At 41.8% G+C, this 12,822-nt stretch overlaps 1 protein-coding gene across 1 annotated transcript in view; it reads right to left on the bottom strand.

Annotated features, from left to right (window-relative positions):
* The window catches only part of gsk3b (glycogen synthase kinase 3 beta), a gene marked incomplete at its 3' end in the record, with an annotated part of 30,193 nt that extends 17,704 nt beyond the window's left edge, over positions 1-12,489 (bottom strand). The window contains 2 exon segments of the mRNA XM_023950884.1: positions 1,282-1,475; positions 11,547-12,489. Coding sequence (XP_023806652.1) covers positions 1,282-1,475; positions 11,547-11,634 — 282 coding nt within the window.
* Positions 12,490-12,822: the final 333 nt, after the last annotated feature.

Below are 12,822 nucleotides of genomic sequence, written 5' to 3'. Positions count from 1 at the left end.
CCATCAAGATATTTTGTACATGTAACCGCGGCTTATGGTGTCGACTCGCAACGTGGCGGGGGCGTGGCATCACAATGGTGTCTCTCCATCGGCATGTCAGTCACCCATCACGATGGACGATGATATCGTCCATCGGCACAACCCTAGTTTCAACGATATGTTATATAAAAAAAATACCTAAAAAGCATGTCAACTCACAGCATTCAATAAGACAAATAATATATTAGATTTGGTTATTAAGTCTAAAATTCAAAATATGAAAATTGTTTTTCTACAGGATTGCTACTGAAAATAAAACTTGGCAAACAAGAAATGATTCTCTTGATCCTGAGGTCAAAATCCAACTGAAGAGGAGCGTTCCTCTTCATTCCTTCTACCTTTCAGACTTTAACATTTAGACCTTTCTTCAAATATTAAAGCGTATGGACCAGCATACTTTTACGCTAACATTCAAAACCTTTAATATTGGCCATGTCTGTGCTTGTGCGAAAACCAAGTACCAGAATTTATGAAGAAACCTGGCAGTCAAGCTCAAACGGAGGTCAGGTTATATCGAGTGTTCAAATACGTGTGGAAATTCTGCCGTCCTCCTAGCAGGAAATAGAATTAAAATGCTCTGTAAGACACACACCTTTAGCTTATCCTTGTGAAAGCTCCGCTTTGTTGTTTTCTCGCTCTGCTGCTCTGTTATGCTTCACGGTCTCTAACATAAGCTATGATCATCTGTCTCTGTATCAGCTGGAGGTCTCAGAGTTCTGAATGGCTTTAGATCTTTTGAAATAAAGCTCACTACACCATCTGCACTTCCTGAAAAATCAAAACCCCTTCACTCTGCATAGGACCACATGGAGTCCCACAGAAATCTGAATCCGACAAACGTACTGGTCGACAAAGTAGTTATTCAATTTAGCCCAATTTTACTCAAAAGAGGGGATTCAACACGAGCTTGGAAATGCACAAAAACGTTTCTTTCTCTAAATGGCAATTTCATACACAACAGAAACCGGAGCAACTCTGTTGATAGGAAGAAAGCTCCTTAAATATCACAGTCTGTATGAAAAAACAAAAACGTAAAAGTAGAAAAGTGTTTACATTTCTTTGATCTTTTTTTCTGGTTGTGCAGGTTTTGTGAACTTGTGCCAAAGATTTCTTCTCATTTATCAAATGTGTAAAATCTGATAAAAAAAAAGGTTGTTTAGAAATGTGTAGCTGCATGTCTGTCCCAAGGGTTGTGCTTTTTGCTGAGAGCGATTACCTGTGAAAAGAATATGCATATCTCACCTTAAATCTCTTGTCTTGGAGAACCTTCTTTATGGCCACTAGCTCTCCAGAGTCGCAGAGTTTGGCTTGGTAGACGACACCAAAGGAGCCGTTGCCGATGACCTTAGTGTCCGTGTAGCTCACCTCCTGTGGCCGGTCGGGGCCTTGGCCTGGCGTGGCCACAACTGTTGTTACCTTGCTTCCATCTTTATCTCCTGTTGAGAAACAAACAGAAGATACGTGTGTGCGTCTGCACTAAAGATGGGATTGAAATAACAGTGGAAATTGCTCCAAATGTGGATCTACTTTGAAACGATTTCTCAGACCAAAGTCCTTGAATCGCACCCCGGCTGCCCTGACATGTTTGAGAAAGCATCTGGGGGCGCTGTATGTGAGAAGACAAACGTCGTACCGGGCCGACTGAACGTCACAACCCTGCTGAAGTGGAATGAACGTCAGACGAACGACAGACATATTAGGATGTAAAGCAGGGGTCCCCAAATCCAGGGCTTGAGAACCGGTGTCCTACATGTTTTCCAACCAACCTCCCATTGAAGCTCCTTATTGGCTAAACACACCTGATCTAGGTAATCAGCAGCATATATCAATTTATACAAGGGAAACCAGGGCAGGGTTTCCGGAAAACTAGCAGGACACCGGCCCTTGAGGCCTGGATTTGGGGACCCCTGATATCAACAGGTGTTGAATATGCCATGTGCTCAAAAAATGCTGCAATTGGTTCCAATATAACCAACCCAAACAATGCATCAGTCTACAGCATTATCCCTGAATCTGAATCAGTTCAGAACACACAGAAACATCATTTGTCTACTTGCGTTTTCTAACACAGTAAAACATAACTGTCAATAGCTCATCGAGTGCAAAACACTAATTAAAGGATTAGAGATGCTCCAATTAATGTAAACAATCAATACTAACAATTATATTAGAACAGTGCTTAGACTGATAAACAGAAAATGTAGTACGGTTCTCAACCAAAAATCCCCTCGAGTGAAACAATAACAGTTTCCAGGTTTTATTTCTTTTTCGTTCCTTACCACCCACTGTGGCTTTTCATTTTGCTGTTCATGGAGAACACATGGACGTATAATCAGACCAGTGTGTCTTCTTGATGCTGTATAACCAATCGGGGAGATTATTAGAGGAAGATGTTTTTTGTAGTCCTCTTGAAGTCTATAGTTATGCATCAGATCAACAAAACAGGCCACGGGACCTTTCAAACTCGTTTGATGTTAAGATGAAGGACAAGCATTTCAAAAATGAAATGTCAAAGATAGTCTGTGTATAAACCCCAACAAAAACACTGAGGTAGTGTTTATACAAGCTGCCCTCAAATAAAGACCCCAAAAACTGTGGTTACAAGATTCAAAGGCTACAATGAGATGATTTGAAACTGGATTTAAGAAGTTTATTGAAGGGGGTGGGGAGGTAATTGACTAAGGTGTCACCCAATACTGATTTTCTTAACAATAGTTTGAGGTCAAACACAGAATAAAAATGCTGAAGTACAATGCTCCCTCGCTATATATATTACAGTTCACCTTTCGCAGTCTTGCTGTTTCACTGATTTTTTTTTCAGTCAAATCTTGCTTTTGCTTTTTCTTGTTTTTTTTTAAAGAGAGCATTGTGTTCTGTATCCTGATTGGCCGTTAAACCTGTCAATCAATCTCCTCCATGCCGTTTCTTCTGAACAGAATGCATTCAGTTTGCCACATTTACATGGATCTTTGATCACGGACACTGGACCGATGACGGTTTGAGCTTTGGGAGTTTAAAAAAAAGGAAAAGAAAAGTGTGAAAATGTTCATGTTAGTCTGAGAAATATGTCTAATGGCCACGTCACACAGCTACTACAAACGTTTCGCGTATATTTTACAAATAAGACTTGTTCATACGGGAAATGACTTGGAAAAAGTGAGAAAAGTTGAGGTCGTTGCATGAAAGTTTCACAGATGTATCAAAAATGAACCACGTTAAAAACCACACAAAGAACACATAAATCAATGTAGAACATAAAGCGTCCGTGAATATTGCACAGATTATATCGGTTAATGGGGTTTAGATAAAATGACTGTGATAGCATTTGAGATTTTAAAATTTTAAAATATTAACCAAAAGAAGAAAAAAAAAGCGTTTTTCCCGTTTAAACATGCTATGGAAAAAAATGTTTTATGACGATGACTGATTTTATTTAGACTCTGGTCGGGACTCCCCTTTACCAAAAAAAAAAAAAATTCTGCTACAAAATATAAAACAATCAACATGTTTGTGCTTGGGTATTCAAAAAAAAAAGTCTGCCTACACAATCCATCAGGGCCTTTTCAATGACGCCTCTGCACTTCCTCAAACTGTGAGAAAACTCTGTTCTTTCTCCAACAGACAAAACAGTTAGCTGGAAAAGACAACACCAAAGGATGACCAAGCCTTGACACGGCGCTTCTACAACAGTGCCTTTTTTGGCATTTATTTGTCCATTAAAGCACCAAAGATTCTATCATGTCATGTTCTTAACATGTGTCCATGTTTTAAACAGAAATAAAAGGTTTCTCCTAAATAGACTGCTATTGAGAAACTATGCAAATAGATTAAAATAAGAAAAACCTCATAAAGAAAAGTAAAAATTGAATCTTTCCATCTTTCTACAATCCACCTTTGAAATAGGCCCATGAAGTTTTACCTTGATCATTCAAACATACATCAAATTAACTTAAGAGGTTCAGCTAACAATATGAAGCTTAAAAATTCAGCTACAAAGATAAACCAAGACAGAATGATGCGGTAACCTAAGGTCACCAGACTAACTCGGGTTATGACTGCAGTTAGTTGACGTGGGTGCAGTGACAACAAACCGCTGTGATGTAGAAAGGCCCGGGTGTGGGTCAAAGCCGGCTGGTTTTTCCACAGAAACCGTAATCAGGAGGGAGACATACCCGTCAAAGGTAGTTCCAAATAAAGAAGAAATGATGTTAAATAGTGTAATACTAAATGCAAGAAAGTGTTCCACAGAAGCCAACACAAAGACTACAACATCCTGATCATTATAAGAAGAAAAATGTTTGAAACTCAAATAAATGACAATAAAAACGTAAAAATATGCAGAAAAACGAAGCAGAAATATTGTAGAAGACTCAAGTAAATTGAGCTAAATAACAAATCATATGCTAATTTTTACGGATATTTAGCAAAAAAAAGGCAGAGGAGGAAGCATCGTTGAGCGAGATTCGCAGATAAATTATACATGAAACGTACATCTCCATCATCTTCAGCTTACGGCCGGGATCACAGGGGCAACTGTCTCAGTAAAGATATCCAGACCTCCTCTTCCTCCTCCCCGACCACCTTCTTTCTCTAGCTCCTTCGGGAGGATAAAAAGGCGTTCTTCGGTTAGCGTGTCTGTGGTCCGCCATGGGAATTCCTCCTGATCGCAAAGGCTTGTAACACTCATACTCGCCAGGTGTCCGAACCACCTCAACTGGCTGCTCTTCTAAGGAGGAGAAACCACTCTAGCTCCTCCCAGATGTCTGTGCTTCACGCCTCATCTCTGAGGAAGACCCAAACCACCCACCGACGGAAGCTCCTTATCTCTGCTTTCATCTCAATCTGTTCACAACCCACAGCTGGTGGTCATAGGTGAAGGGAAGAGTGACGATTGACTGATAATTTGAGAGCTTCTGACTCCGCTCTCTCTGCACTAAAGCAGACCAGGAAAAGGTCTGCATTGCTGCAGACGCAGCGCCGATTCATCGCTTGGTTTCACTCTACATCTGTCACTTGGCTTTGCTTAAAAATTCGGTCCATAAAACCAGCAAACAGAACTGCGACAAAAGCAGTTCACCCTTCACCAGAAACGAACACAAGGAGAAGAAATCTTTAGTTATTTCATAACGGACGTATTTGGCTTCCAATGTGTTTACCCTTCTCTCCACATGTGTTGTTTTTTAAAGCTACAGTGCCAAAATGTGGCTGGTCAAGCTAGCATGACATAACAGGTTAATGTTCTTAGTAGGGATGCACGATATGAGGAAAACTCGTGATATGCGATATTGGTGATTAATATTGCGATAACGATATCATTTGCGGTATATAAACAAATATCAAACCAACCAAAAACATCATTTTTTTTTCTTTATTTAATAAGAATCTCATTTTTGATAATAATTTTTCATAATAATTTTAGTAATATTTTTAATTATCTAATATAAATGTAATTTGTGATGTCCTTTATTGATGTTATATTATATAGATTATTTCTGAATGTCGTGTTGCTGCCACAGATAAATGAAATTTCCCCATTGTGGGATTAATAAAGTCATCTATCTATCTATCTATCTATCTATTTCCATTTCAATGCAACAGTATAAAAATTACACTCCAAATGACCCTTGTCGACATAGGAGGCAAACATCAAACATTAAAGGGCTCATCTGATTGATCAACAGCGTAAACGGGTCCTTCCGATTGGTTAAATGCATAAAGGGATTTATTTCATTTATTCAATATTTCAAGCTGCCATGAGTTTGTTTTAGCACATTTAACCCTTGTGCTATCTTAGATGACCCCACCCTTACATTGACGTGTTCTCCCTACCATGACAAAGGTGGATAAAGGTGGAAAGATTTCATGTAATCCATGGACACCAGTGAAGATCACAAATCATTGAAGAAAAAAGGTTCAGTGCACTGTCTAGTGGGTCTAGATGACCCAACTCCCAATGTTAAAGTGCCTAGGATAGCACAAGGGTCAAGGTAACCATTTATTGCGATTTTCGCCGTCTTTTGCGGTATGCATATTGCACAGCTTGATGTCGCGATAACGATAAATTTGCGGTATATTGTGCAGGCCTAGTTCTTAGCTAAAAAAAAGAAAAATTATCAGTACAACTGAAGCAGCCTGTTTCCCGGCTCAGAGACAATAATTTTGCAGTCTCAACAAAAAGAAAAACAGATTTAAAGTATAGTTCGATTCAAACTGGAAACTGCTCTGAAATAACAAATTTTCTAATAGAACTGAATGGAATCACGATGTTGACACAAAGACACAAGACGTCAGACTCCAACTTGGCAGCAACAATCGAGAAGAACTGAAATAAACCGTTTCCTTTGGCTGACATCCTATCAACTCCGTCCAACACACAGCCGATGCCCTGGACTATCAATGAGCACGAGAGTTTCAACAATTAGTTGTAGTATGGGCAAAGGTCAATATCAAGGTAAAGGTCAGTGCTTTCACATTTTTTAAAAGGCAGCTTTTATAAAATCCATGCAAAGGCATCAGGAAGCATAAGCAGTTCACAATAAAACTAGGCTGACTAAAAATAGGCTGAAATTACAGCAAGACACAAGATTTTTTAGCCTATAGTTGTTTATTTAAAATTATTCTTTTGAATTTTTACAAGTTAACACCAAACCATCTTACTTTTAAGCTGTACCACGAGCTCTCAGGGCAAAGTTGAAGATCTGTGTGTTTCCGCGTGTTTGTAATCAGCTGGAAATGACCGCTGTGAACACACAGATATGCTAGAGGATCATGTCAGGTCCCCCCCTCCTCTAGTACAGTGGATGCTGTATTGTTGGAACACCCAGTTGTAGGAATGTCAGAAATGACGCTACGCAAACTTGGACACGCGCCACCAAGACGGAGGCAGAGTTTCTGAGAAAAGCTGATAGGGCTGCATAGATTTCAGATATGGAGGATGTACAACCTGACGAGCTGCTGCTGCTGCTGCTGCTGCTGCTGCTGCACAGGCCTGCCACTCGACTGACAACACACAAATTCACTAGCAGAAACTGGCTTTCTTTAAAACCAATTCCAGTTCACACCCCGAGTGCTTCGGATCCTCCTGCCTGGAAGTATTACCGTCTCATTTGGAGCACAGTTGAGTTAGTTCTTTGATTCTTTTGGGTTGCATGATCATGAGGTGGTCAAAGGCATCTTCTCATGGGACAGACTCATCAACCACATCATCATTCTCACACAGATAAGCATAAAGCAAGCATCCTCTAAGTAGGTCTGCGGGTGTGCGTTTGTGAGATAAAGAAGGTGGAGGCCTGAGCAAAGCTTGGTTATGGCTCTGGGTCAAGCCTATGTAAAGCCTCTGCTGCTGGACCTCATGCGGCTTTTCAACATTTATCTTTGTCGTTTGCATCGATCTTCAAAAACATGTAAACACAGAATGGATAACTTTACTGGACGCGGTTCCTGCATATAACCAGATTCTAGAAAATGATGCTTATATATGTTCTAGCAGAGGTTGGTAATATTCCAAAAGTACTAAACATCTGTTTTCAATTTTTAAGTTTGCATTTTGATTTTTATTGTATTTGAAAAATTCCCACCGAAGACCAATGTTGTTTAGGTAAGAAAAACCCTTTTTTACATTCATGGAAATATAACTGAAAGGTAAAACTCAGAAAAAAAGGAAGTTTTACATTAAAAACTACACAAATCACACAACATCCAAAACAGTTTTAAATACAAACTGGTTCATGGATGTGACGTATCAATATTGCACTTTTTACATAAAAGAATTGGTTTGATATTTATTACAATGTCTTGCATGATGAACAAACGCTGCAAATGCATCGCATAACAAACCGTACATTCAATGCCAAAAAGATATAAATTAAAATTTGCAATGTAAAACTAGCATGATACCCTAATTTGATGGATGTTTTTACTTGAATTACCCTTCCTCAACAGTAAAATTCTTGGTTCCTGATTTCTTTCCTCTACTTTTTATTTTTGGAGCCTCGCTACTTTGCGTTACACAGATTTTTTCAGGGCAATTTTACATGCCCCCCCCCCCGACAGCATACCGTGTTCTGCATCGTGATTGGCTGTTGACCTTGTTAATCAATGTCCTCCGTGCTGTGTCTTCTGTACAGAGTTATTCGCCAATTATCGCTGGTGTCAAATTTACGTAAAGATTTGCTCTCGATCAGATCTTGGTTTTCATTCTACAATACTGGACTAGAGTTTAAACACGAGAGAGAAAAGTGTGAAAATGTGATAAAAGTATATACATTTAAAATTTTCAAAGCCTTAACACATCTATAATCTTGACCTATCGCTGGTTATTTTTAGAATGCAACTACCACGATAAAGAGGATAACTGGTCTTTTGTATAAAGAGCATTTTCTGTTAAACATAACGCAAACACAAACCTGGAACTACAGTAACTATTGCAATTGTCATTTTGATTTGTTTTTTCTTTATTTCAATATACGGGTACATAAGTGAGATAGTAACTCTTAATTATGCAGGTAAGCTACCATGTCACGGACATCTATGTGTGCGTGTCAGTAGGACAGTCTGATGAAAAAGAGTACTGCTTCAAACATTCACTGCTCTGAGTGATAAATTCAATATACTGACTAAAAAGGCAGGTCATTGCGTAAGAGGTTTGTCTGTCACTTTACTTTTTTAAAGCAACAACTGCTGTGACTAAGGTGAGCTGGAAATGCAAAGCAAAACAATGCAACACAACCAGTCTGTCAGTGGTAGAGACACACATCAGGCTACAATGTGGGTTAATGCAGAGATAATATTTATAAACTATTTTCGTGATTGGACCATAAACCCACATTGCAAGCAACTCGGGCTGGATTCTAGGACGCTGACTCACTAAAGACAGTCCAAAGAGCAATCGTTACACAGCATGAAGGCATAGTCAGTCTGATTTCAAGTTTTAAAATTGTAAATATTAAAAGGACAACCACAAAAAGACACCCTCAGACACAAATCAGCCATTGAAAATTACTTTTAACAACCGTTTAAAACAAATTTATCGATTATACAAAAGGAAAATTCCTGCTGCTGCCCTTGAAATTTGGGGACCCAGAAAGAGAAAATGCCCATTTGAAAATAATCATTTATACCACTTTCAATTCAACTAAAGCTTCCAACCCATTCACAATAACTGTCATCACGTGGAATCCGATGCTGCGTGCATTTTGATTTGTTTAAAGGACTGACAAACGAGTCCAAAGCAACAAGCATCACGACAAAAGAAGTCCTGTGAAAACAGCAGCTCATTCCGGCGTACAAGCACGCTCGGCGACCATCAATCCTCCGGAGGATTACCTGCTCTGTCCACACAGGGTCCCATTGCCAAGAGCGATCGTTGGGTAGCTGGCAGGCGTCCTCTCCGAAAGCAGCGAAGAGCAAATGCTCTGGACATGCGCGCTCTCACACACTCAGGAACATGTGCAAGAAATTTGAGGACTGCAGCGCATGTGTGAAAACATCAATATAAATTCCTTTGAACCTTTGTCCATATGGCTTTGTTTCTTGTAACAACACATGCTATTATACAACCACTTCTGCTCAGAACAATAAGCCGATGAGTTTATTCACTCTGGAACTGTCTCTAACGTTTATGTCTTAAGTTTAGTTTTGATCTCCTGCATTTTGCCTTTAACCTATCCGTCCTGAAACGGGTGCAGCGTTTCACACATGCATCTGAAATACTAACATCTATAATATTTCACCACAGATGAACAGCTAATTAATCGGGTCATCGAGGTGTCTCATAAAAATAACTAATATTTCCTTAAAAATGTGTGCCTTAGTGTGCCAAAGGTCATATGTTATATATGTGGATATAGTTCTCTCTAAAAGGCTTAAAATAGCATGATCCTTGACACATGTTCTTATGGCATTTTCTGATCAGAATCAGAAGCAGATGAAAAAAGCATTGTCCGAAAAAGATCGTATTTGTCGCAAAGAAAATACGCTGGGCGGGCCACAAGGTTCCTGCTCCGCTCCATTCTGATGCTTTCCCTTATAGACAAACGGATCCATGTATGTCTTGGTTTTCCTCGTCTGAGCTGGCTTCGGTAATGCGAGGTTAAGGGTTATGGGGGGCTGTAAGCTAGCAGGAGATGGGAGATGTAAGGGGGCGTTGGGGTTGCTCCACGCCAACAGTTCTGCCCAAAACTTAAGAGGAAAATATCTAATAAACTACTGCCGCTCTGCAGAAACTGTGTCCAAGCTAAAAGCAGCATAATCATAATTAAAAGATGATCCGAGTGGGTCTTTAAGTCAATTTCCTGCTTATTCAAAAGCTTGTGGATGAGTGAAAATGTCCCATTTGTTTTAGATACATAATTCTTATTTTAAACATGAATATGAATTCCCGTGTGCAGGCTTTAATGGTCCGGACCGAAGTCGGGTATTAGGTTCAGAACTAGACTTTCTCCCAATTAACTGCGTGTCATAGTCCACTAGCGCCAAAGCCCAGAGGAGAGGCTCAGTGTCAGGCCTCTACTAGTACCACACATCCTGATCACATCAGTGCCTTGAGGCCCCACTGCATTCCTTTAAGACTAATGTATTCCCCTTGGACACACCCAAGTGAGTAAAGGTAAAACAGGGATGCTGCTCCTGCAGGTGTGGCTTCCACTGACCTAAAATGGTATTTATTTCCCCACTATTATTAGAACATAAAACCAAATTCATTTCTGTGTAATAAGCTATTATATGGGTCATGGAGCTGTGAAGCAGAGTGGTCAGAAGCCAAAGTGTCTATTGAACTCTAGTATCCGTGGCCTTCAGCTAACATAATGATCAATAGAATCCTTTCTTTTTTTTCATTATTTAATTTTAGGAGAGAAAAAACGAGGTAGAAATCCATGCATTTAGCCAGACTTCTCCGCTCAGCTGATCGGCGGAGCCAGTCTCGTGGTTTTATCTTTGAAGCCACTGTAGACTGAAGAGGATGATCCTGTGCGCGCGCTCCTTTCGACACAACCCAAAGACCCCTTTTCCAGGACCGCGTCAGTTTCGCCCGAAACAATTGTGGGGCGCACCTTCCGCTTTAACAATTGCGTAATAGGCCGCCCCTAACGCTTTAATCCACTACGCCTATGGTGCTGTATAGTAATGCAGCTGTAAGATCTAATCTGCAGTAGGTGTCACAATTATCCAAACAGGTCTGTGGAAGGACTGGGGGGGGGGGGGGGGGGGGCGTGGTTTCTGACCTGGGCCGGTGCCAACGCGACCACCCTGTCGCCTGGCCCTGCCCCGGCGCGGCCTGCTCTGCTGACCGGCACCGCGTCAGCGTGCCGCCGCGTGCACTCTAGCAGCAGCAGAGGCAGCGGAACGCGCGCGCGCGCGCCTCAACCAATATCAGCGTGTCACTGATACGTGACAGGGCTAGCATGGCTAGCGGTATGCTAACCTCCTCAACTCGGTCATTTTACGGGGCAAAGCGAGCCCACGCGGGCCCTGGCACGCGCGGGGAAAGGCTGCAGAGGTGTACTTACTGCTGACTTTCATGCTGCCAAAAGCAGAGGGCTGCGGCACTGGTTTGCAGCTCTCCGCGAAGGATGTGGTCCTGGGCCGACCCGACATGATCCAATGATCCCTTTAGATTCACTCGACTCGGAAGCTGCAACGTGTTAAAGGACAGGGCTGGTCCGTTCTCCCGAGCTTCTCATCCAAAAAGGGATGGTGGTAAATTCGTATCACAGTCCGTGGTGATTCACAGGACAGACAGGCAGAAGACTCTTTTAATCCCAGGATTCTCGCCACTTTATATAACCTGATCAAATACGCTTCGTGTCCCCACTGCTGACCACTCACTCTCACACGAGCATTTCCTCGCTGTATTCCAGATTTTCTTTCAATAGTTCTCAGAAGACGCGTCTCCGACTAAAATAGTCATGAATCTGGACCTCTCCCTTTGCCCCCCACCCCCGACTAAAAAGCTACTGCAATATTTTTTTTCCGGGATGAGTTCCATAAACCCGAGGGCGAGTCCGTTCCGATCTCGATCCGGCGCGGATTGCGGCTTCGCGGGTCTTCTCGTGTCGAGTCCGGGTGAACGCAGCTCCTCTTCATATCCCGATGTGAGTGCTCAATGATCCGACTGCCATGGCGGTTCCCTCGCTATACACCAGCCTAGACCGTCCAACGGAAAATCTGCCAGCAGCCAAAGTCTTTGTAGGCTTTACGCTAACTTCGCCCCGTCGATTTTTGATTGGCGGAGTATTTTCCCAAATCTCTGGGGAAAACGAGCTTCTTAGAAAATATTGGTCTTAAGGTACAGAGTGCGACGATATCGAAGGTCTTTTTTTTATTTCTTCCCCATAGGTTTGAGGCTCGCAGTCTTTGTCGCTACGGATATTTCGTACGCCACCGGCGTAACTAGCTACACGGAACGCCACGCGGCCATGAAAAGAAGTTCACGCTGCTGACGTAATCTCCCACCGAGAATAGCACTACAGCGAACGTGCGAGCTCCGAATCTGGGGTGGCAAATCTAGCCAATCACAGAGGATATCCTTCAACAATGGGCGTCGACCGTCAACCTGTGGCCCAATCCGAAGGCGACCCTTGAACACCACATGGCATAATTTGCTTCGCGCCGCCCTCTCGACTTCAAAGGTTTTTTCCTGTGACGCGGTGGGGACAGTGGGCGGAGCTGCGAGAAAGACTGATGGGTGTGTTGACCAATGAACGTCCGAAACCCGAGTGCGAGTTCAAAATGGTCCAGCTGTCACCGAGCACCGCTGGTCATGCAGCACTGTTGCTATGTTAG

This window comes from Oryzias latipes, chromosome 21 (assembly GCF_002234675.1).
Source record: "Oryzias latipes chromosome 21, ASM223467v1".
Taxonomy (NCBI): Eukaryota; Metazoa; Chordata; class Actinopteri; order Beloniformes; family Adrianichthyidae; genus Oryzias; species Oryzias latipes.
Note: the sequence above shows the minus strand (reverse complement) of the source record. Positions and strands in the feature narration are given on the sequence as shown.